We start from the raw sequence: 26415 nt of genomic DNA, 5'->3' as shown, positions 1-26415 counted from the left end.
TATAAGTAAGTGATACATGGCTTACATGAACATCATACAAGTAGTGATTTTTCATTACTGTTTTTTGCACTTTTCAATTTCTCACCATAGGTGAAAATAACAGTCTGTTAGTATCTTTTCCAACTAATAATTTTTATTAAAATATATGTCACCCTGAGTTGCAGCAGAATGTGAAAACGCTTTCTCTGTCCAATGTGATATACAGATAGTTTTCTACTTAACAATTTATTTAGTGACCGCTTGAAGTTACAAAAGCACTGAAAAAAAGCAACTTACTGGTTGTTGCACTTAGGACCAATTCCCATGGCCAGAATTCAGGTGCTTGGCAACCAGCGTGTATTTGCAATGGTATAGAAATTAAATTAAATTAAATAAATAAATAATCACTATTTGTGACCTTCCCAACCAGTTTCCAACAAGCAGCATCAATGGGGGAAGCAAAGATTTACTCAACTGCAGTGATCCACTTAACAACCATGGCAAAAGAGGTGGTAAAATCGGGCATTACTCACTTAATAACCACCTTGCTTAACAATGGAAATTCTGGTGCCAATGTGGTCATCAAGTCAAACACTACATGTACAATCGTATGAAAAAGAAAGAACATCCTCTTGAGTTCAATGGTTTTACATATTAGGACATAATCTTATCAGTTCTTAAAAGTAGATTAAATAAAACCTCAGATGAATAACAACACATGACATATTGCATTATATCTTTATTTTACAAAAACAGAGACAAAATGGAGAAATCGTGTGAAAAACTACACATTATGAGTCAATAGCTTGTAGAACCACCTTTAGCAGCAATAACTTGAAGTAATCATTTTCTCTGTGACTATCAGTCTCTCATATCATTTGGAGGAATTTTGGCCCACTCTTTACAACATTGTTTCAGTTCATTCACATCTATGGGCATTGTTTATCCACAACTTTCTTGAGGTCCTGCCAGATTTCAATCAGGTTGAGTTCTGGACATTGGGCCATTGCAACACCTTAATTCTTTTCTTTCTCAGCCACTGTAGATTTACTGGTGTGCTAAGAATCATTGGCTTGTTGAATGACCCAGTGTCAGCCAAGCTTTAGCTGTCGGACAGATGGCCTCACATTTGACTCTAGAACAGGGCTTTTCAACTGGTGCTACATGTACCACCAGTGGTACTTTGCCACCTGGCAGAGTGGTACGCAAAATGGTAGCGGGGTGGAGAGGAATGAGTTGAAGCAGCAGCAGTGCCGCACAAGCCGGAGGGAGAGACAGTTGGAGCTGCAGGGCTGTCGGGGCTCTGCAGAGGCACCAGGATCAGCGCTGGGCTCCAGCTGATCGGCACTTCCAGGAGAGGACAGGATATAAAAGGAGATGGCTTTGGCAGGAAAGGGCCAGCGAGGGGCTGCTCCGCCAGCTGGGCATGCGAAGAGTTGGCGAGCGCCCAGCATCGCTGCTGACTGTCCCTGCTGAACAATGAGAAAGGAAAAAGGTAGAAGTGCTTCCCTTTTCCCCGGGACACCAGCACTCGCACGCTCGCCTTCTCTGTGCAGCCCCAGGGGTGGGGCAGAGATGGGAGAGGGGCTCGCTGGCTCCCCATGGATCTAATCCTGAGCGCATTCTGGCTTTGATGGCCCCCACTGGTAGATCAGTGCCACTCCCACTCGCCAACCTCGCCTCAAAGCCACCAGGCTTCCCTTTCATTGGGACCACCCCTACCTGCGTTGGACGGCTATGGCCAGTGACAGCATGGCCACCAGCAGTGCTGGTAATCTCCCCCTCCCGTCATCCCTCTCTGAGCACAGAGGAAGGAAAAAGAAGCAGGGGTATGATGGGTCTTCTTTTAGGACAGTTTGAAACCGTTCGATTGTTGAAGGAATAGCATGGGAGCAGAAGTTAAGATGAAATTCTTAAGAATGCAAATTCTTTTTTTCCCCAAAACAATCCATTTTTGCAGCATTTTGTTTTAGGGAAGACATTCCAATGACCACACTAGATGTTATGGCATGTCTAGTATGCCATAGTAGGCCTAGAACATCATATATTTTACATTCAGTTACTTTCTTTCTAAATGCTATTTATGAGAGCATCATAAATTGAAGAGCTGTGGTGGTGCAGTGGTTAGAATACAGTATTGCAAGCCAACTCTGCGGACTGCCAGCAGTTCGATCCTGACCAGCTCTAAGTTGACTCAGCCTACCATCCTTCCAAGGTCGGTAAAATGAGGACCCAGATTGTTAGGGACAAAATACTTACTCTACAAACTGCTTAGAGAGGGCTGTAAAGTATTATTAAGCAGTATATAAGTTAAGTGCAATTGGTAAGTGTAGATTGTTTCTTATACTTGTAAAACTGGATGTTTTCATTACAGCAATATTTCAACATTGTTTCAAGATCTTTCAATGTCCTTTTGGAATCAAAGCAAATGCCACCATGGAATTCTAGGCATCCAGAAAATCATGTTTCATAGGCTTGAAAGCCATATGGTAAGGGTGAGATTAGCCCACAGATACGTTTTTATGGATCCAGCATTTTCCTGGTCTGATTGTAATGAGAATGTTCAGTTCAAACACTGAGTACAAATTTTCTCCAAAACATTTAATGAAGGCGATTAGGTTGGTGACAATTTTGCAGGTTTGTAGAAAAGTTGTCATATAGCATATTAATACTTATAATTTCCTGAGGTTAGTTACAACAGATACTTGTAGGATGAAATAATCCATCAAAGCAGGATTTGGTTATAATATTCAATGATAACAACTACTTACCTCAGTACCAAGGTAAGATATTATACATTATGAGACAATTATATATAGCTTCAAAATGTGTACCTGGTTCTAATCTTATAAAATGTTAGGACCATAACAATATTTTTTCCAGTTTCAGAAAAAGGAATTTTCTTCATGATCCTTGTTAATCAACTACTATTCCTGAAGAGCAAGGGAAAGGCTGTAGCTTGATGGAGAATTCATCAGATAGCCCCAAATAGGATTGCAGTTCACAACTATCTGCCATATCTTCCAGGTGTCCTATGCTCCATGAGCGAAGCAAACCAACAGTTGGCTGCCCCAAGTGAGCACTCAGTGGCTGACCAAGGATCTGAAGGCATGGACTGGACAGACATGTTCTTTCTTTCAGTGGTAATTCTTTCTGGTTCTGCATAGCTGAGAGAAAAAACACAGGGATCAGAGAGATTAAAATTGTGCTTCATATAAATTCAAACCTTGTAAACATGAACAAGCTTTAATGCAGAATGGGACAACTTGTCACAGCCAACTCGTTGCGGCCAACTTGCTGCAGCTAACTCACCATGGTCAACTAACTACAGGAGAACTCGCTGCAGGACAATTTAACAATTTTACTTAATTATTTGAAACAAATAAAATAATTTTAATTTTTGCCATTCACATTTCATTCTGTCCCTCCTTTTGTATTCTTTCTTTAATGATTCTATTCCACTATTTCTTTGATATTAGTGTAACTCTTGTCCTGCAGTGAGTTGGGTATGGCGAGTTGGCCACAAGAAGTTGCCAGGTCAGAATACTGCTTGTTTACTTACCTGCTTTGTACCAGCAGTAGAAAAGCCATTTAACGTAGCGGTATTGGGCCAAGAGGTGGCCCTGATGAGCTGCCCGCTGATAATAGAGGATTGCCTATGAAGAAATAGCAATTTTTGAGACAAAACACATTACTACTTCTGAGAAAACTGCGATGTACACATATGCACAAATATGTGTATGAAATTACTCTCTTTTACGGAATATATTTTACAAATATGTCATATAATCTAGATTAGGCATGTCAAACTCAGGATGTCGCACGACGTATCACGACTTTTTCCCCATTGCCGGCAATGGGGAGGGCGCGGTTTTGTCATGATGCATCTGGCCTGCAGGCCGGCAGTTTGACATGCCTGATCTAGACTGTCAGATGGATGAAAAAAGTAAGCTACATTTAGGCAAGAAAAACCAAATACACGGGTATAGCATAAGTAATACCTGGCTCAATAGTAGTAACTGTGAGAGGGATCTTACTGACCTAGTGAACAATCACTTAAATATGAGCCAGCAGTGTGCTGCAGCTACCAAAAAAGTCAACACGGTCATAGGCTATATTAACAGAGGGATAGAATCAAGATCACGTGAAGTTTTAATACCAGTTTATAATGCCTTATAACAGGGGTGTCAAACTGCCGGCCCACAGGCCGGGCGCATCATCCGGAAGCCACGCCCACTCCATTGCCGTCAATGGCAAAACTGTCCCGATACGCTGTGTGACTTTTGACCTGTCTGCCTTATAAAATATATAAGACCACATTTAGAATACTGCATCCAGTTTCGGTTACCAGAATGCATAAAAGATGTTGAGACTCTAGAAAGAGTCCAGAGAAGAGCAACAACAATAATTAGGGGACTGGAGCTAAAACATATAAGGAACGGTTGCTGGAATTGGGTATGTCTAGTTTAATGAAGAGAAGGACGAGGTGTGACATGATAGCAGTGTTCCAATATCTCAGGGGCTGCCACAAAGAAGAGGGAGTCAAGCTATTCTCCAAAGCACCTGAAGGCAGGACAAGAAGCAACGGATAGAAACTAACCAAAGAGAGAAGCAACCTAGAACTAAGGAGAAATTTCCTGACAGTTAGAACAATTAATCCCTTCCAACTATTATTATTGTTGTTGTTATTTACCTTTCTCTTAATTGTGTGTAGGAAAACCCTCCAAGATCCCTTCAACTCTATTATTCTGTTACAGATTTGATAGACAAATGATAGATAGGACATTGAAATTTTTTTTTGTAGGGCTGCTTTATTATAAAACTTTATGTTAATGTGGAATCTTAAAAAGATATTTATTTTATAATGAAAATTTTCTAAGGCAAAGTTAATTAATCTATAGCCTTCAAAATACTTTTTCAGTTTTAAACACCCAATCTGAGTACTGAAAAGTATGCTATTCATGCACTACAGGATATATTAAAAGTATAAGTAAAAGAAATGAAGAAAAAAGCCTTAATTTCTCAATTGAAATTTCCTGGTCCAATCCACTTTGCATGCCACTTTCACTTTCCATTGTCCTAAAAACCTAAATCACTGTATTAGGAATGACTTCCCCTTGTTGTGTCTCCCCGGTTCATTTTTTAATCTATCTATGTATTTATGTATGTATGTATGTATGTATGTATGTATGTACGTACGTACCTACTTACCTACCTACCTACCTACCTATCTTTTGGTACAGAAGTGAAAATACTGTTTCAGCCTCTTATTTTTCTCATAACAAAAACTTGTGAAGTAGGTTGGATTGAGACAGAATGATGGGCCCAAAGTCAGTCAAGATTATAACATATTTTTTCCATTTCCGTTGCCTCCAGTGAAAGCTTTTACAAATATAATTGCATCACAGAATATGTTTTTCTTATCCAGATGTAATCCCACACAATAAATAATTACTGCATAGCAATCTACACTTGTCAAGGGAGGAGTTTAAAAAAAAAATACTACTGGTATGGGATGGGTCAAGGCAAGGCAAGGCGGACAATACATGGTAAATCATACACCCAGAGATTCCCACCCCTGATTTAAGCACAAATGAAACCACAGAGGGCCAGGCTTGTACACCAAAAGCAAGGTACCTGAGGGAAAAAAAGCCAGAAAATTAACAGTTGGGAACAGCTTTGGAAACAGCTATATGGATGTTGCGAAACATGTGGTGACTTTAATATGTGCGTTCCCACAGAGAGGGCCTCCTCAGGGTGCCTCCGGTCAGAGAATGCCGGCTGGTGGCCCCCAGGGGGAGGGCGTTCTCTGTGGGCGCTCCGGAACTATGGAATCAGTTACCGGTAGAGCTCCGGATGGCGCCCGATCTTCACTCCTTTCGTCGCGATCTCAAGACGTTTTTGTTTGTACAAGCCGGCCTAGCCTGATGGGGGATTGGTGGGGTTTTTTTTTATTCTTGTATTCTTAATATTATCTTTGGGGTTTTATAATTGTAATATATTGTTTTAAAATCGGGCAATTATTTAATTTCCTTTTAAATTAGCCTTGGTGGAGCAGTGGGCTAATGCCTCCTTAAGTAACACCAGCTGCCTGCAATTAGTGTAGGTTCGCATCCCACCAGGCTCAAGGTTGACTCAGCCTTCCATCCTTCCGAGGTAGGTAAAATGAGGACCCAGATTGTTGGGGGCAATTAAGCTGACTTTGTAATAATGCCGCTTGGGGGTGTATGAAAGCCCTAATAAGCAGGCATATACATAGAATGAAGGCTACTGCTTGTAAGCCGCCCTGAGTCTTCGGAGAAGGGCGGGATATAAATGGAATTTAAAAAAAAAAATTGTAACTCTGTATTTTATTCTTGCCCTGTGAACCGCCCTGAGTCCTCAGGGAGAAGGGCGGTATAGAAATATTATTAAATTAAATTAAATTAAATTAAATATATCAAAAGAAAACTGCTCATTTACTCAAATGCACTTTATGACACATCTTTTGAGTGCTTTGCAAGTCTTAGCTACAAGTATAAAGAAACAAAATATTAATAGCTTGTATCTACTTTAAAAGGAGAGTCAGTTTGGTAAAGTTGCAAGTAAAAACCTTTGCCATGAAAATTTGAAAGACTAGTCCCAGCAATTTCCAGAAATCAAGACTGACCTGAGACACAACTTACTTCAGAAAACAAGGATAACCCAAAGAAAGAATTTCTCTTATTTCCAACAGCATTTAAAGCTGCTGGCCTGAACAATTAGTACCACAGCATATCCATTCCTTGTACTTATCAATAGGCAGGCTATCTTGTTTCTAGATTGATGTCTGTAACTCATCAGAAAATGAATACATATAAACTCACACTAATAAAGAAGTGGCATCTTTAGTCCTCTCTCCCTTCTTAATCTGCAATGTTGTACAATTGTTGTGTACCTCTTTTGCACTTTCATAACACTTTCCACCAAAGATAATTTTTCTGCAGTGAAGAAGCAACAAGATAGGAGAAAGCAAAGGGCAACTATTGAACTTGTCTCTATGTTTCAGGACATACTAGGCACTTAATAGATAATAAATGATTCCCTCTCCCTCAGTTTTCTACATAAAGTGGTAACAGGCTGAATAAAACAAATGGGACTGGAAAACCTTAGTCATGTCCTTTGTGGTGCCTCTTCCATGTTCATAGCATAATCCTACATTGTACTGGGCTTTGCTATAGTTCTGATCTGCAGCCAGCTTGAAACAGGAAAAAGCCACTTCGTACTGTTCAGCTTGCATGTTTTCAAGTCCTGAGAAAACAATATATATAGCAATAAAAAAATTCAGGCAACATTAATACTCATACTTTCTTTCAACATATAATCATTTGTCTCATTTATAAGAAGTAACGTCCGATCTAATTCAGAGGCTTAAATGTAATTGCACCCAATTCAGTCATACTATCAAATTCAGTCTTATATAGGTAGTCCTCAACTTATACCACAATTGAGCCCAAAATTTCTGTTGTTAAGTAAGACATTTGTTAAATGAGTTTTGCCCCATTTTATGACCTTTCTTCCTACAGTTATTAACTGAACAGAAGGTCGCAAAAGATGATCACATGACCTTGGGACACAGCTATGGTCACAAATATGATCCAGTTGCCAAGCATCTGAATTTTGATCACATAATCATGGGGATGCTGCAAAGGTCATAACTGTGAAAAATGGTCATAAGCCACTTTTTTCAGTGCGTTTGTAACTTTGAACGATCACTAAACTAACTGTTTTAAGTCGTAGGTTGAGGACTACCTTATAGGATCCTTCCAACTACACAGCAAAAAAGATTTGCTATTCCAGTTTTACAAACAAATGTCCAGAGAACTACACGGGTTTTTAACATGGCAGAGGTTATCGAACTAACATATCACTGGAATAACATTGACAAGACTCTTGCCTTGGGCAGAGGATCAGACTAGAAGACCTCCAATGTACCTTCCAGCCCTATGATTTTCGTAAGCATACATCTTTGTGCCTCGATAGACATTAGCTGATGCACAAATTTCCTTCGGTAAATGAGTGAATGGATTTCTGAAGGACTTATCAGGGCAGAAACTGAACATAGTAAAAAAAAGGATACTGTTGTGGAACACCCTCTCCTAATATTTATAGAATCATTATTTGTGTCTTGCATTGTAATCGAAATGGGAAATTTTGTACTATGCAGGTACAAGTGGAAATAATCTTAAGGAAATTATACCCAGAGGGTTCATTACTTGCATCTGTGGTGACAAATCTGCTTAAGCAAAATCCATATAGGACATTTTAAGGCTTGCCTTGCTGACAATTTTCTCCTTCAGAAAGTGGAGCACAAACGAAAGAATTAGCTGTCACTGACTTCGATACCAATATAAAAGACATAGCTGAAGAAGTGAAGATACATACGCACTAATTAAAGCAAGCAAGAAACTCCGGAATTCTTAATTTAAATGGAAATTAAAGCTGAATGATTGGAACATGTTTCTTGGACTTAAAATGTAGATTTGAATAAGCTCAGGGCAATGGTAAGAAGAATTCCTTGGTGGGTGAGAATCATAGGAAAAAGAACTTGTTAGATAGTCAGAAACCAGGAGGCTCTGAGACCTAGGCCTCCCTTAGACATGAAAGCCAACTGGATGACTTTGGGCCAGTCACTCTCAGCCCAACCCACCTCACATTTATTCTGGAGAAAAACAGGAGGCAGGAGAATTAGATATGTTTGTAGGCTTGAGTTGAATGCATAATAAAAAATTAGACAAAACTCTAATAATAGCAGTAAAGCAACATCCGCTGACCCAAGCTTAAGAGGCATATCCATTACCTGACAAACTCAGAATGTTATTTTCAAGCTCCAGGTCTAGCTTTTAGCACTAAGATTTCATGCTGGTTTCCAAGTACTAAGAAGATCTATCCTGCTTAGTTTTGAATCCTAAACAAAGCCGATGAGAATTCCTGAAGAGAGATACGAAAGAAGCACCTATTCAAATAATTCAATCAGAAAAAAATGGAAGACTGCAGGAAAATAGCAGTGTGCAGCTCAAAAAACGTAACAAAGACCTGAAAATAGTTTGGAATTAACTGTATTGAAGATATCAGTAAAATTACTGTTGGGAGTGAACTAAGGTTGGCAAAGGATATCATGAGCAATCAAAATAATTCAGGTATATTCAAAATAAAAGGAAAGGTATCACTGCTGAATGAAGATACAGATAGTCCTCAATTAACAATGGTGTTTGGGACTGAAAATTCCATCACTAAGCAGTGTGGTCATAAAGTGTGACATCATCATTTCTTAGTGATGACAATCCCTACAATCCCCACTGCATTCAATAAGCGAGGACTGCCTGGGCTATTAAATACAGGTAGTCCTCAACTTAACGATCAAAATTGAGCCCAAAATTTCTGTTGCTAATCAAGACAGTTGCTAAGTGGATTTTGCTCCATTTTATGACTTTTCTTGCCACAGTTGTTAATGAATCTCTGCAGTTCTTAAGTTAGTAATATGGTTGTTACGTGAACCTGGCTTCCCCACTGACTCTGCTTGTAAGATCAGAAAAAGTGATTGCATGACCTCAGGATACTGCAACCATTATTACCACTTGTCAAGCATCTGAATCTTGATCACATGACCACAGGGATGTTGCAATGGTCATAAATGTGAAAACTGGGCATAACCACTGTAACTTTGAATGGTCACTAAATGAACTCTTGTATGTCGAGGACTTCCTGTAGAGAGTTCACATGACTATGACATGGGAGAAGGCCAGAATCCAGAAGTGCTTGTTTCTGCCACAAACTGTGTCCCAGGCAAGAGCTACAGGTGGATTGGATAGCACTGTGGAGTATGAATGGGTGGACAGATACTGAGGGCAGCCATTACAGGCTGCCATGGAGTACAAGCAAGTTTCTACAGAATACAGGAGGGTGCTATGAAGGACAAGGTCAACTGTCTGACTAGCGAACTCAAAATCAAGGAATCTTCAAGGCTTTGAAGCGCCATAAAAGAATTTATTGAATACACATCTCAGAACTGAAGAAGCAAAACCAGCTCTGGTTTTCCTGCGGGAAATTTTGCCTAGTTAACAATAGCTTCCCTTAGCCCCCACTCACTGGGTGTTCACACTGCCCAGTCATATCTCTTTGGTTTGTTATGAGAACGGTCCACTTCTCCGTCTGACACCTGCGTTAGTGACCTTGGCATTCTTGTAGGTTCTCACGGTCCGTGGAGAGGTTCTCAGAATCCCATTTTCTCCCTACACTTTCTATCCCTCCCCCATTTCTATGAAAAGTTGAGTAGCAATAGAAGTTAGTAGGCATCTTAGCAATTCAACCTTGACATACACATGGATGCCATGGTCAGGCACTAGAATATGGGCAGGCAGATGCTGTGGGTGGGTACTATGGAGAACAAGATCCCCATGGTGCCTGGAAGCTCCTCAGGAGAGAAAGCGCTGGCAGCAACAGTGACTTGTGGCTTCCTGCTGATTTCCCCACGGACTTTGCTTGTTGGAAGCCAGCAGGGAAGGTCACAAATAGAAATCCTACGATCACAAAATGCTAAAATTGCAAGCCTGTTTTGCCCTGCGCCCAAACTGTGAACATGTGATTATGGGGACACTGCATTCAGTGACATTGTAATTTCAAATGATCATTAAATGAGTAGTTGTAACCTGAGGATTCCCTGTAGCAAAATGTTATGAAATAATGGCAGTTGGGAATTATTCTGATGTATCTTTCCGATCTTCAAAAAAGATGGAAAGTAACTTTTTGCTTAAAAGCTGGGCTACCCATCTCTGGGAGATTGAACAATCAACTCTTAAGGATGGTTTAACTGGTTTTCCTGTATACTGCAAAGGATTGGATTAGCTGACTTTTATGATCCTTTCCAGTTCCACCATTCTGATTCTAGCTCTCTCAGCCCTAGGAAGCAGACAATGGTAAACCACTTCTGAAAAACCTTGCCAGGAAAACTGTGAGATCTTAGCTACCTGTAAATTGGAATTGCAGAGGAAAAATAGAAAAATTTCCATTGAATACATGTGTGATTTTCCAAAATAAATTATTCTTTTCTAGAGCTATACAAAATACTTCCTTCAAGATGTCTAATTGCAGCCCCTTGTGAGCTGTTGATGAAAGCAAGCAGAAAGGCTTTAAGTATGTGCTCAAAAGGGGGAAAGAAAGGAAAGTGCCTGTAAACGAATAGATTTTATAAAAAAATAGAGACAAATGGATTTTGGGGGGAAAATTGTAACAGGCTAAGATCGAAACTTGAGATTAAATATATTTAAATCTCCATGACTATAAGACTGGTGGGAAATATTATTTGACAGTCTAAGGTACAGCTTCATCAATATGAAAATTATGCCAAGTTGAGAATATTCACCCACTAGTTGTCATTTATGGCTGTCCCTGGAATAAGAGGCACTGACAACAGTCACTGTTGCCACGTCCCAAATGGACCAATATACAGCAATGTACTCTTTTGAGATTGTAATGCCTATATACTAACTTAAGCATCCAAATGTCTTGTAACACTAGCACTTTGGAAGTTTATATTTGTTAACAATTTGTTTCATGGTGTTAGTAATAACTTATGGAGTCCAAATCTGGATATTTGCAGGATCACTTATTCCAAGTAGTAACTGTTCACCCAAATTTTGCTTGGAGAGGAACTATGCTAACAGTTCCGCGTATGAGCCATGGATGAAAAGGATGCACATATCCATTATTATTAAGAAATGAGGGAAAAAGAAGGTGATAGATGACTGGAAAAGAACAAACATAACAATGATTGGATTGGAAATTACAAACTAAATTCTCTAAGAAAGGTCTAATAGGACAAAGAGACCAGAGGGGCATGACCTACAACTTGGATGGCATGCCTTTCTGTCGTATGGGAAGAATAAATACATAGATACTTTCAAAACCATTTTATAAGAAATGCATTTCTTCTAGAATGGGAAAAAATAAAAGCAAAAATTTATATTAAAATACCTGGATGGTTTTCAACAATGGAAGCATTTGCTTACCCAAATTTAATGAACTATGAGAAAGTTGTGACCTAAGGATATTTTGGACAATGAAGGGAAACTGAAAGAAAGACAAGATTTACAAGAACAAGGTATTGATTTATCATGGTGGCCATACTTGCAAATTCAAATGAGATATGAAAAAGACGCTAAATCAACGGGATTTTATAAAGATCAGACAGAATTTGACCAGATACTGCTAAAAACAGATGAAAAATTGATTAAGAAACTCTATAAATATTTGTTAAGCTTAAAGATAGAGGAACAAGTAAAAGAAGCAATGATAACATGGGCAAAGAACTTTGGACATAATATAGAATTAGAAAACTGGCAAAGATTATGGGAAAGAAATGCTAAATTAATGAAAGTAGTGGCTTACAAAGAAAACTTATACAAAATGTTTTACAGAAGGCATCTAACACTGGTGAGATTAGCGAAAATGTTTAAAAATACATCAAACAAGTGTTGGAAATGTAAACAAACACCTAGTACTTATTATCATATCTGGTGAACATGCCCTAAAGCTAAAAGATTTTGGTCAAAAATGCACATATGGTTGGAAAAAATGACTAAAAAACATATAGATTTCAAGCCAAAACTGTTCCTGTTAGGCATAATAGGAGGAAACTGTGAGAAAGATTGTATATACTTAATTTTACATGTATTAACTGCAGCAAGAATTGTATTTGCCCAGTATTGGAAAAATGAAAACCTACCAACGGAAGAATTAATTAAGAAAATTTTAGATTGTGCAGAAATGGACAGATTGACATTAAAGAGAAAGACGACTCAAGAGTACTTTAGAACATGGGAGAATTTTTATCAATGGCTAGAAAAGCGAGTTAGAGAAAGGAACATGATCTATATACTATGTAACACTGAATATATACTAGTAAGAAGACTATTGAGAGATTGGAGCCGTGACCAGGGGGGCTTTTGCCCAGGTTCGCCTGGTGCGCCAGTTGCGTCCCTATCTGGACCGAGACGCCCTACGCACAGTTACTCATGCGCTTGTGACCTCCCGTTTGGACTACTGTAACGCTCTCTACATGGGGCTGCCCTTGAAGACCACTCGGAGGCTTCAACTGGTGCAGAATGCGGCCGCGCGAGTTGTAATGGGGGTTTCCCGATACTCCCATGTAACACCTCTACTCCGTGAGCTGCATTGGCTTCCGGTTGCCCTCCGGGTGAAATTCAAGGTGCTGGTTATCACCTATAAAGCCCTACATGGCCTGGGTCCGGGATATCTGAGGGAACACCTGCTGCCGGCATCAAATGCCCTTCGCCCAGTGCGCTCCCACAGGGAGGGTCTGCTCAGGGTCCCGCCGGTAAGAGACTGCCGGCGGGTGACACCCAGGGATAGGGCCTTCTCGGTGGGAGCGCCTGCCCTCTGGAACCAGCTGCCGGTGGAGCTGAGAACTGCCCCCGACCTTCGATCATTCCGCCGGGGCCTGAAGACCTGGCTCTTTGAGCTCTCGGGCCCAGACTGAGGAGGAATTTTTAATTTGGGGTTCTTTTTAACTGACTACAGGGTTAATTTAATATTTTTTAATTTGGTTCTTAATTTTTGTATTTTGGATTTTTAATTCCCTGTAAACCGCCCTGAGTCCTCAGGGAATAGGGCGGTATATAAATATAACTAAATAAACTAACATATTATGATAATATAGAAATTAACTCTGTTTTTTAAATACATGAACCCAGACAATATGCTTTTTGCTAAATATTAAGAATGTTATTTTAAAAAAAACCTAACCCTAACCCTAATCCTAACCCTATAATTAACAAAAATGTATCTCATCATCTCTGAGGTAAGTGTTCTCTGTCACCATAAAGAACTCCTATATACCATCACAACTATCAATTTACCATTGTTTCTGTTTTTAGTATTCAAGTTGGTGTGAGAACAGGCTTTATAATACTGTAAACCTTTCTTTTAGGTAGAAAATCAATTATGGTTCAGAAAAACACTAATCTATGGATAAGCAAACTATGCCTAGCATTTTATTACCAAGGATGTTGGATGCCACTGAAATGCTGGCTTGAAATGTTTCCTGCACTTGAGAAGCAGCTTCTTTAACAAATTCTTCCTCTTCTAAGCTGGTCTGCACAGAAAAAAAACGCAAGTGTTAACTGCATATATTTCTTGATAATCTTTTGCATTTTTCGCACTGAAGCGGCAATCAGTAATAAACTGCAGTTATTTCAAGGAATATTTTAGGATTACTGAGAAATAGTTTTTAAACAGAAGAATTATAAACTTGATATAATTATCTCTTGAAAAAATTACCAAATGACTAAATATACGGTATTTTATATTTTAACTAGATTGCAAAAAAAAAAATCCAAGCGGTGCGAATATGAAGGACCTAAGAAGTGCTTTCAAAGCACTTTAAATGGCAATGAGTGATTTGATTCGCACAAGGGGGAGGTCATCATGCGAGATGATTTAGCCTGGGTGGGAACCTGACTGTATGTCCCCCTAGCCCAGGGGTAGGCAACCTCGGCTCTTTTATGACTCATGGACTTCAACTCCCAGAATTCCTGAGCCAGCCAAGCTGGCTCAGGAATTTTGGGAGTTGAAATCCATGAGTCATAAAAGAGCCGAGGTTGCCTACCCCTGCCCTAGCCCAAAGAACCATGGTCCTCCACTGGAGCCATCTCTCGAAACAGCAGGACACATCTTCATAAAAAAGCTGCATTTGACCAAACATCAATTTTGGTGGCCGGGCATGAAAAAAGACATAGAAAATTATGTAGTGAGTTGCCCAATATGTGTCATGGTGAAAAAAATGACCTGGAAAGACTCATGGCGAATGCAACCTGTCACTGACCCCTCAGCCCTATGGAAGGGAGAGAAACAACCTGGAATTAAGGAGAAACTTCATAACAGTGAGAACAATTAACCAGGGGAGCAGCTTGCCTCCAGAAGCTGTGGGTGCTTCATCGCTGAAGGTTTTTAAGAAGAGACTGGACAGCCATTTGTCTGAAATGGTAGAGGTCTCCTGATTGAGCAGGGGGTTGGACTAAAAGATCTCAAGGTCCCTTCCAGCACTATTCAGATTGATTAATACTTTGTTGAAGCACCTTTTGATTTTATGACAGCATCCAGTCTTTTGGGGAAGGAGTCTATCAGTTTGGCACATCTTGGTTTGGGAATATTTGCTCACTCTTCCTTGCAAAAGTGTTCCAAATCTGTCAAACTGTAAGGACATCTCCTATGCACAGCCCTCTTCAAGTCACCCCACATATTTTCAATTAGATTCATGGCAAGGCTCTGGCTGGGCATTGCAAAACTTTAATCTTCTTCTGGTGAAGCCATTCTTTTGTTGATCTGGAGGTATGCTTTGGGTCATTGTTGTGTTCAAAAGTGAAATTCCTCTTTATCTTCAGCATTTCAGCTGAGGCCTGAAGGTTTTGCTCCAAAATTGATTGATATTTGGAACTGTTCATAATTCCCAGCACCCTGACTTAAAGCCCCAGTTCCAGCTGAAGAAAAGCAGTCCCAAAGTATAACGCTGCCACAACTACTGTGGTTTCCCGAAAGTAAGACCTACCCTAAAAATAAGCCCTAGCTTGATTTTGGGGGCTGAACCTAATAATAGGTTTTGGGGCGAGGTACACACCTAAAAATCAAGCTAGGGCGGGGGTGGGTGTGTGAAGCTCCCCCACATGCCCCGCACTTACTTACTCTGCAGCCAGGCCTCTCCTCGCCAGCCTACTTCTTCTGCAGCATCCCTAGGCCTGCAGTTTGCAGTCAGAGGCCTTTCCAGAAGGTAACTGCAGCTGAGAACTGAGCTATGGATTCAATCCCTACCTCAGTTCTGCAAAGCCTCTGCAGCAGAGAACCGAGCTATGGATCTCTGTTCTGGGCTGCAGTGGCCTTCCAGAAAGACCTCTGACTGTGAAATGCAGGCCAAAACTCCATTCTCAGCTGCAAAATGAAGCTGCTCCTTTAGCCGCAGAAGAAGTGGGCCGGGTGGACGGGGCTGTCGGTGCTGGAGGCGAGTGGAAAAGACAACCCCCCACAAAAAATAAGACCTGGTGTCTCTTTTGGAGGCAAAAAGAAATAAGACTGGGTCTTATTTTTGAGGAAATATGGTATGCTTCACTGTGGGTATGGCGTACTGCTAGTGATACACAGTGTTGTTTTTGCTCCAAACATACTTTTTGGAATTATGGCCAGAGGGTTCAAACTTGGTCTCATCAGACCACAACACATTTTCCCTCATGCTTTTGTCAGACTTGATGTAGCTTTTTGCAAAATGAAGCCAGATTTGGATGATTTTCTTCGTTTAAAAAAAAAAGCTTCTGTCTTGCCACCCTATCCCACGGCCCAGATATATGAAGAATACAGGACACTGTTGTCACACATAGTACACAACTAGTACAACAAGTACTTGCTAGTACTTGAAGACCATGGCTTTTGCTGTAAGAGGGAACTGAGTAAATGTCAGAAAAAAAATCTACCAAACCAGCTAAATTTATATGGGCCTGATTAGACACTTTAATTGATGGCAACTGACGATTATTTACCATCATTTTGAATGTGATTGGCTAATTCTGAACACAGCCACTTCCCACAATGTGGCTGCATAAGTGTGCATGCATTCTTATAATTGGTATGCACACTTATGCAGCTACATTATTCTAGTTTTTTATTATTTCCCCTCTAAAAAGATTTGTTTTCAATTGAACTTGTTTGTTATATTAGGATGGAAAAAAATTGTCATGGTCTGAATTTTTTACATCTCAAAAACTGGGCATGTTAACAGTGATGTGTAGACTTTTTATATCCACTGTATAGACTCCTGCTTCTATTTTACCAGAAATAGTCTTCAAAATGGCAATGACAATAAGCAATTTTATCTTAAAATGCCTCTCAAATCTATCACAGCAAGTTTCTGAGAGCTCTATCATAGGGTATCTGGACAAATAATAATAATAATACCTTGATCACATTAAGGAGTTGCTGCTGGGTGGTATGAATGATTCTTCATTGTCAGGTAGTCAACAAGTTTTATGCAGTAATATACACCAGTTAGATCTGCTGGATATCTAATACAATTTGCCTATTTTATCACCTTGAGCTTCCCAGAAAAAAGGAGAAATAGGGGTTTCACAGCAACAGAAGTGAAGCCACAACAAGGATTGTTTTGTTTTCTCATTCCAAAAGCCTACAACGGCCTTCACAGTTCATTAGCTCTTCTACAAATTCAAGCAACCATGAGTTTGTGAGATGACATGTGATAATATCTATGATAATTTCTTACAGTTAGGAACAAATTATTGAGCATATATATTGCCTTTTGTTTTTAGAGCCTAAGATTTCGAGTCTGTAAAGCGCTACATGGTTTGGGTTCAAGGTACTAAATCTCTGAGTTTTAAATATATTTTATCAGCTTCTTCTATCCAGTGTACTTGGTGTCAACTCAAAAGTAATTTCACTGAATTAAATATCACCACAGCATTAACAATCACTTTCTATAAACCAATGTTATTCCAATTTCTTGTTTGGATTTCTTTGAGATATGATTCTAATGAGCCATGGTGGCACAGTGGTTAGAATGCAGTACTGCAGGCTACTTCTGCTGACTGCCGGCTACCAGCAGTTCGACAATTCAATTCTCACTGGCTCAAGGTTGACTCAGCCTTTCCTCCTTCCAAGATCGTTGGGGGCAATATGCTGACTCTGTAAACTGCTTAGAGAGGGTTGTAAAGCACTGTGAAGCGGTATATAAATCTATCACTATTGCTATAATTCCATCTCCTTTTCAAGGTTAAGTGACCAAATCATTCATGAGATAACTAGGAGGCATATCTGTGTATTTCAGCACTATTACGTGTCTTTTGATTATATATTGAACTGTACCATATAACCCAGAACCGAAATTTTATTTCCTGACCACAGTTATAGGGAAAACTACCTAATTACTATCAATACATATTATTATTTGATATTAAAATCAATTTTCTTTAAAAAAATAGTTTGGAGAGTTAAACACAGGCTGACAACATTAAATCACAATAATTAAAAATATGTATTTTTTATTTCAATGCATGTTTTTCTCATTCTAAAGCCCCAACATTGATTTGGTGCCATCAAGAGATGCAAATATGTGATACATTTTATATTCAGAGGCCAATATTTGGACATGATTTTATGCGTGTGTGTCTAAATAAATAAAAAAGTAATTGGTCTTAGTTATTTTATTCTTGATATTTATTTTATCTTAAAACTTTTTTAAAGAAACTAGCATCTATGTAAAATTACTTGAGAGCAATATATATATAATTTAAAAGGTGAAATCTTAGGAAATGGTAGCTGTGGCATCATTTGTTCTCTTTTTTTTCTTTTATCAATCCAATTATTCTATTATTTTGTTTTAAACCTTTATTCTGTGTTGCTTTACCTAATGCTTTTTCTGCTAATAAAAGCTTCTTCTAAATGTAATCCCGTATTAGTTTTTACTACAATGTCTCTTTTTACCTAATATGCCTTTCCAGAACTTTTACCCATGCCCTTTTAAGTGTTGTCTCTTCTATCTTTCCCCTAAATTATGTTTCAGTCTATTGACTATTCTAGCTTACTTAGCCTCAGCCAAGCCATTTTTGAGGTCTGTCTCTTCTTTTCTACCTTGTGAATCTCTTCCTAGTAAATTTTTCACCAGCTTGACTCATATTTTAATCTTAGATTAGGTAAAGATAAGAAACAGAGAACACTAGGATACTAATCACTTATGTAAGCTCATACTGTAAAAAAAGTATGCTTGTAATATTGTATATACCAAAAAAAGAGCAACAAATGAATAATAAAGTATATTCTACAAAACAAAAATAGCAGAGTACCTTCAAATCCAATAGAGAGGAATCTGATTCAAAGCTGGTACTAGGTGGGGAGACAAAGTTCTCTGGAATAAAAGATACATTAATGAAGGATTAGGTTTTAGGGTTAGAGTTGATCCCTTTTTTAAATAAAGATTTTATTAATTTTCTCTTACATATATTAATTTTTCAACCAATTCTTAAAAACAACTTAAGAGTGATAATGGATGTATTAGAATACTATGAACTACATCCAGGGAAACAATTGGCACTAATATTTTTAGACACCCAAAAGGCATTTGACAACATTTCCTGGCAATTCATGACTCAACAACTGTAAATAATGGACTTTGGAAAGAACTTTATAAATATGATAAAAACAATATATAACAAACAGACAGCCAAAGTGATTGTGAATGGAGACTGCACCAAGAGCTTTGAGATAAGAAAAGGCACAAGGCAAGGGTGTCCACTATCCCCACTGTTATTCACTTTTACTTTGAAAGTTTTAATCGCTATTTACCTTATTGTAGCTACTCTCTTATTCTTCTGATACTCTTTAAAACAAGCAACATAATTGTTTCACAATTTTCATTAACCAATTTGTGCTGATTTCAGTTTAGTAAAAATATTGGGAGATTTTCTGTTAGGAAGACTAATACGATATATAAACTGATAGTCAATATATTTTCCTAGTAGAGACTATCAAGGTCTAGAGATAAATTTGGATAGATTTAAGAGGACAAAGCTGCTCTCTATTTTTAGTAGTCTTAATAAAAATTAAGGTCACTGGGAATTGGGCAGTGTAGAAATAGTGCAAAAATAATATTTTATTTGCACTAAAGCCAAGTTTGTAGACTAAATTATTTTTTTCTTAATAAATTGTCACTGTTTGCCTAACATCTATTTTTTGCAATGGTACAGTGTTTCCTCCTTGGGCAGGGTTTGGACTAGAAGACCTCCAAAGTCCCTTCCAATTCTGTTATACTGTTACCCCATTGTTGCAAGTAAGTATTACTTACTCATTAATGTATTTACCTCTCATTGTTACAAAAATCAGAGTACTAGTTTAATACAAATTTCCTATTTCAATATTTTGGCTTAATAACTTGAAATCTAGCCTTTCTGAAATCAAAGTTTCCAGGCTAGAATTGACCAGAGCTTTGTAATTATAAAATATTATGTGGCACTCTTACAGAGTCTTTCTAAGATACAAATTAAGTAGTTTTATTTGACATAGCAGGAGTATTAAAAAGTACAGTCGATTAGATTTCTGGTGCAGCCTGATAACTTACTATCATTTTATTCTGAAATATAAGTAACACCTCTCTCTGCATTATTTTTTAGAATTTTTGTAAACATTTTTATTTATTTCCAAAGTTAAAAATACAAAATAAAAAGAAGAGAAAAAAATCAACTACAAAACAACAAAATGTAGGGGAAAAACAATAAAATGTGTACAAGTAACAAATATATTGTTATCTTTTTCAACATTCAACCATGGTGGTCATTTTATGTTTAACACTAATGTTAACAATATATTTATTGTTATTTTTCAGAATTTTTAAAAGACCCTATAACTTTTGGTTTTTGGTTCTGCCCACCCTGGATTTTCCCTGCAAACGTCTAGGGTAGTTCTCAACATGAAATAGACTTTATTACAAAGCAAGTCAAAGTCAGCTTGCACTGGACCACTTTCCATGTCCTACTTTTTTGATAACAAAAGGTTTTGCTTTCCAAAAATAAAGGTTTGTACCTGTTTCCAAACAGAGTTGATCGTTTGGCCAAGAACAATTGCTAGAAGATAGATTTTTCAGTGCATGGCTAGAATCCACTTCCAAGAATTGTTGGTCCTCTTCTCTGGTGCAAGGAAATAGAGCTGTGGCTGAATGCAGATAGATGCACTTTAAAATTACTAAACATACTAAGTATATTTTAGTTTTTTAACCTTTTAAAAAGGGATTTACTCCTTACAAAACAGAATGTGCAGCTCAAAGGAATCTTGCCACATTGATTTAGTTCTGCTGTTTTATAGAGGAAATTATAGCCTCAGTTATTCTAGTTTATAAGAAGCTTACCTGAGTGATGATGTTGGGACAAATCAGCAATCTGAGGTTCTGACTGACAAACTTTGGTGTTTCTTCCATCTGGTTGAACAGAATGCAGCCAGTGGGCCTGTTTGGTTAATTCCAAAGCAAGAACAGCCAATGTACTCTAATAAAGGACAAAATGCATTGAAACTATTATAGTAATGTCAATAGCTTACATGTGCCTTTCATCTCATAATGACACATCTTTTATTGGTTGAATAACCAAGGAAAGTTGCAATCATACAAGCCTGCTTACCCAAGTAAAGGCTTCTAACGGAGTATAGCAGTAGACATTCCTATCTCCAAAGGTTTTGTGCTGCTGATGCTTGCCATGCCAGCTTCAGAAAGAGGAAAAATTACATAACTGCAGAATATATAAATTTAAATAAAAGAAAAAAATATGCAGTCTACGAGGCAACTCATCTAGCAAAGCAGGGTTATATGTGGACTATTGCAAAATGTGCATACAGATTTCTTGACTGTAGCTTGCCATCAACAGAACTGTATAAATATCCATATTTTACTATATATTTTACTATATATAAATAGGATTAGAAATATTAATCTTAAATATTAAAAAATACTTTTTTCTTCTGCACAACTCACACCAAATGTTTTTGGCTAAACTTTGAGCTTCAGGAAGTTTTCAAATTACAGGTTGAAAGTTTTAGGCAAATAATTATTACGTGGAGCGACTATTTTGACTCTGAAGATTATTTTCTGAGGATTGATTGCACTGCACAAATCACAGAGGACTGGGGCTTAGCTGTTATCATGCAAAGGACACCTGAGAGCTGCCTATACATTATTAGCCTATTAGCATAACAAGCAAACTCAATACCAGACAGCTATACAGGGGCTGCCACAAAGAAGAGGGAGTCAAGCTATTCTACAAGGCACCTGAAAGCAGGACAAGAAGCAAAGGATGGAAACTAGTCAAGGAGAGAAGCAACCTAGAACTAAGAAGAAACTTCCTGACAGTTAGAACAATTAACCAGTTGAACAACCTGCCTCCAGAAGTGGTGAATCCTCCAACACTGGAAGTTTTTAAGAGGAGACTGGACAGCCATTTGCCTGAAATGGTATAGGGTTTCCTGCCTGAGCAGGGGGTTGGACTAGATGACCTCCAAGGTCCCTTCCAACTACTACTACTACTACTACTACTACTACTATTTCTTCTTCTTCTTCTTCTTCTTCTTCTTATTATTATTATTATTATTATTATTATTATTTTATTATTATTATTATTATTATTAATTGACTGGATTCAGACTACATATTGGCTGATGATCAAGCGGACTTCACTTCTGCTATCTATGGACATGCCCTCGTACTACAGTATTTGGCTGAAGAATAACTAAAGCAGGCTCCACATTATACAGGGTGCTTATTGATTTCAGGTTTGCATTTGATCTAGTTCCCAGAGCAAGGCTTTGGGCAAAGCTTTTGAATACCACTGATAGATGGTTACTATTGCTCATACAAAACCTTTGTCAGCAATCTAGATTCAAGGTTCAATGCACTGTACAAAGGCTACTATAACAATGAGATTCCAACTTATAGAGGAGTAAGGCAGGGATGCATTTTAGCTCCTTTGGTGTTTAATTTATATATAAACCCACTTGTGGCCAAAATGAACTGATGAACACCACCTTCCTCCAAAATTAGCAAACAGGCAAAGAAAGAAAAAGATTGCTTGTCTCTTTAGAGATCACATCTCCCACGCCTGGAAAATCCTACTTCTGTAAGACCTAGTAATTATAACAATGCATTCAATTCTGCAATTTGTTTGTGGAAGAGAATGACTGGTATATTGTGAGAATTGGCTTTTTTTAAAAAAAACACATTTTATAGTTACTTAATTTAATTATATAGTATGAATATGACATAAGTATTAAATACATTCAGATTACATGTACACATGGTGGAATCTTTAAATTTGGCTTCAAATCAATTTGGCAAGTCTACATTTGGCACTAATTTTTATCTATCTCTTTTTTTTGTTTCTATCCCTTTATAGGTAGCATTGTATCATCTTAGGTTCCAGCAAATATGGAAACTAGACATTACCTTGATGAATTTTTTCTTACGAACGAAGGCGAATATACAAGTCCCAGAATAATGTTGCAAGATCCTATTTGGGTTGGTCAAATCTGTGTCTAAATGTTTGGAAGACAAAACTCTGGTCCCGGTGACCAACCCAGATCGGATCCTGTATTTTTTTCTTAAATGTTTTGCTGTCAAGACTCTTTCAACTTTTAAAAATTATGAAGGATCCCAAAAGAGCTTTTGTTTGCATTGATTATATTTATCTATACTGTATTAAAAATGAAAAATGATGCATTAGTAAATATTTGAATTGTGTAAAAATAACATGAGTGTGTTAAGAAACAATCCTTTAAGAATAGAATCACGTTTTAAGAAACACTGCTTTAATATGTCTTGGTTACGACAATTCATTAGAAACATAAACAGCATTCAATTAATATGAACCAAGTATTCAGAGCAGCATAGCTCCTTCATGAAACTCAGAAATTAGTAACTTTTATTTTAAATTCGTATTTTTTGAATGATGGAAACAACTTATGACTCTGATAATCTGGAGATCTTCTACTTAACCCTCAGACCAGGGCAGGAATCCTCAAACCATCTCAATTGATCCAACCTTTGCTTGAAAATCTCTAGTGATAGACAGTCCTCTGAAAATGGCACCCTGAGCATATGGGAGATTTTTTTCCCCTGTCAACAGCATCTGATTTCACTGCCAAAGCAGTGGTAGCACTTGCTCCCTAGATGTGAACGACAGTGGCGTAGCGTGGGGGGTGCAGGGGGGCCCGGCCGCACTGGGTGCAACATCTGGGGGGGGGCGTGCTCGCACTCGCAGCTCTCTGCCCCCTGCCTGGCTCACTCACTCTCTCTCACTGCAGTGCTGGCTGTGCGAATCCGATCCGAGCCGCCGGGTCACCGCCCACTGTGGAGGGGGGGTGCCAGGCGTGCGGTGCGGTGCGGAGAGATAGCGAGGGACTATCTGGGGGAGGGACAGTGCAGCGGCCGCTCACTGAACGATAGCAACTAGGAATGACCCCAAATGACTCTCAGGCATTACTTACCTGCAAAGAGGAACCTTGATGGTTGCAATTCACATAACACTGGGAATTGGGAGCTCTGTTAGAATGCAGTATTGCAAGCTGATTCTGCCCACAGTCAGGAGTTCAATTCTGACTGGCTCAAGGTTGACTCAGCCTTCCGTCCTTCCGAGGTCAGTAAAATGAGGGCCCAGATTATTGGTGCAATATGCTGACATTTGTAGACCACTGAGAGAGTGCTGTGAAACCCTACGAAGCTAAATATCAATTTAAGTCAGGGGTCTTGAAACTTGGCCCTTTTATGACTTGTGGACTTCAACTCCCAGAATTCCTCAGCCAGGCAGGCTGGCTGAGGAATTCTGGGAGCTGAAGTCCACAAGTCATAAAAAGGGCCAAGTTTGAAGACCCCCTGGTTTAAGTGCTACGCCATTGCTAATTGGAGTCCACACATCTTAAAAGCTGTTGAAGCTGATAAGCCCCGTTTTTGCCTAACCCATCACACCATCCAATTAATTTCGACCATTGGCCTCCCCGAGCGCTCGAGGAAGCGACGTTTCTCGGACTGCTCAAAAACCTATTCCCTCCTTTCCCCCCCCCCCCCGCCTCAAATACAGAGCTTGGGGAGGAAAAGGCCCTCTCGCGCCCTTCTTCCACTCCTCTCTGCACTCTTCCGCTCTCTGGATGGAGCCGTGTATTTAAACGTTGAGTTTTACTTCTCACGGGACGGAGGCCGGCGGCCGGCGGCCGGCGGCCGGACCTTACCCGTTATCCGTCTGCGTAGACTCCTGGCCGAGAAGCAAAGATTCGCCCTCCTGAAGACGGGAGCGGAAAAGGCCGGCAACAGCTCCTCCGGGGGATCTCACTGAACAAGGCAAAAGAAGATACACATTAGGCCTAGGTGAGAGGGAAAAAAAAACCACGCGCGCAACCTCTGACAAAAAAATAAAATAAGTGAACCTCCTCGGCTGAAATTCCACAGCCAACGCCATAACATCTTCCTGCCTCGGGTCGGCTTAGACTTTACAGGGGTCTTCAAACTCGGCCCTTTTATGACTCGTGGACTTCAACTCCCAGAATTCCTCAGCCAGGCATGCTGGCTGAGGAATTCTGGGAGTTGAAGTCCACGAGTCATAAAAGGGCCGAGTTTGAAGACCCCTGCGAGCACGCGCTTAGGCCGTAGGCTGCATAAACTTAAAAATGAAGACGTGCAGAAGCAATACGCTGCGAGTTCCTTTCGAATCTTTTTTTCCCTTCACAAACCCGACTTATTTCGATCGCGTTTAGGATATTTTCTATACGCAAGTGTTGTTGTTTTTTTGTTTTGTTTTTTCTCCGCGTTTCTTAACATTTATTTTTCCTTCTTTGGTCTGAAATGAAATATTGAGGAAACAATCGAGGATTGTACCTTAGTTAGTGACTTTGGAAAAGCTAATCATATCGAATTGTAGTAATAGGGAAAAGGGAGTCCTTCGAAAAAACCTCATAAGGACAGCTCAGACTCGGAAGTGGAAAAAACATCAGAAGACAACAGAGGCAAACCATTTTTTCTACTGTTGCCAAGAAAACAACATGGTAAATATTAGATTGACAGCAGGGGTAGGCAACCTTGGCTCTTTTATGACTCGTGGACTTCAACTCCCAGAATCCCTGAGCCAGCCATGCTCAGTTAAAGTCCACGAGTCATAAAAGAGCCAATTTTGCCTACCCCTGGACTAGAGAGAATCTTTATGACTGATTAAGAGAAAACTCTGTAAGGATTAAAATTATTTAAAGTTTTCCCCTCCTCCCTTACTTTAATCATCTTTAAACACTAGAATAGAATAGAATAGAATAGAATAGAATAGAATAGAATAGAATAGAATAGAATAGAATAGAATAGAATAGAATAGAATAGAATAGAGCTGGAAGGGACCTTGGAGGTCTTCTAGTCCAGCCCCCTGCTCAAGCAGGAGAACCTATATCATCTCAGACAAGTGGCTGCCTAGTCTCTTCTTGAAAACCTCCAGTGGTGGAGCACCCACGATTTTTGAAGACAAGCTGTTCCATTAGTTAATTGTCCTCACTGTTAGAAATTTAAGTTTCTCCTTAATTCCAGGTTGCTTCTCTATTTGGTCAGTTTCCAACCATTGTTTCTTGTCCTGCCCTCTGGTGCTTTGGAGAATAGTTTGATGCCCTCTTCTTTGTGGCAGCCCTCAAATACTGGAAGTCCTTTTACAAAGATGAGGCTAGTTGGAGTGTTTAGCTTAGGTAAGATGGGAAATCTAAGTCCTTGTTAAAATGATAGAGGATTGGATATTCAAATAATTCTATTCGTTCATGTGACATGTTTAGAAGTTTGATGAGGCAGCATATACTCCTGTTGGAAAACAGCACCTCCCCCTCCAGAGAAAGAAATATTTTGGGGTATAT

The 26415-nt window shown here is 39.0% G+C and overlaps 1 protein-coding gene across 2 annotated transcripts; it reads right to left on the bottom strand.

The window, feature by feature from the left end:
* Nucleotides 1-111: 111 nt before the first annotated feature.
* Nucleotides 112-25078, bottom strand: DELE1 (DAP3 binding cell death enhancer 1). 2 transcript variants are annotated; one of them, XR_014025840.1, is made up of 11 exons: nucleotides 24964-25078; nucleotides 24769-24868; nucleotides 21177-21258; nucleotides 20909-21044; nucleotides 20587-20715; nucleotides 18855-18916; nucleotides 14017-14110; nucleotides 7106-7248; nucleotides 6825-6938; nucleotides 3542-3635; nucleotides 3070-3146 (listed from the first exon to the last, which is right to left on the bottom strand). XR_014025840.1 is itself a non-coding variant. In XM_081322963.1 (10 exons), exons 1-10 carry the CDS (start codon nucleotides 24998-25000, stop codon nucleotides 2896-2898), a joined length of 1128 nt encoding a protein of 375 aa, XP_081179089.1. In that variant the 5' UTR covers nucleotides 25001-25078; the 3' UTR covers nucleotides 112-2895. The 2 variants fall into 2 exon arrangements, 1 of the variants encoding a protein (XP_081179089.1); XM_081322963.1 differs by lacking the exon at nucleotides 6825-6938 and having other exon boundaries at nucleotides 112-3146.
* Nucleotides 25079-26415: the final 1337 nt, after the last annotated feature.

This window comes from Vipera berus, assembly GCF_964194415.1.
Source record: "Vipera berus genome assembly, chromosome: 3".
NCBI lineage: Eukaryota > Metazoa > Chordata > Lepidosauria > Squamata > Viperidae > Vipera > Vipera berus.
The sequence above is the reverse complement of the archived record's forward strand: the minus strand, read 5'-3'. Positions and strand labels throughout refer to the sequence as shown.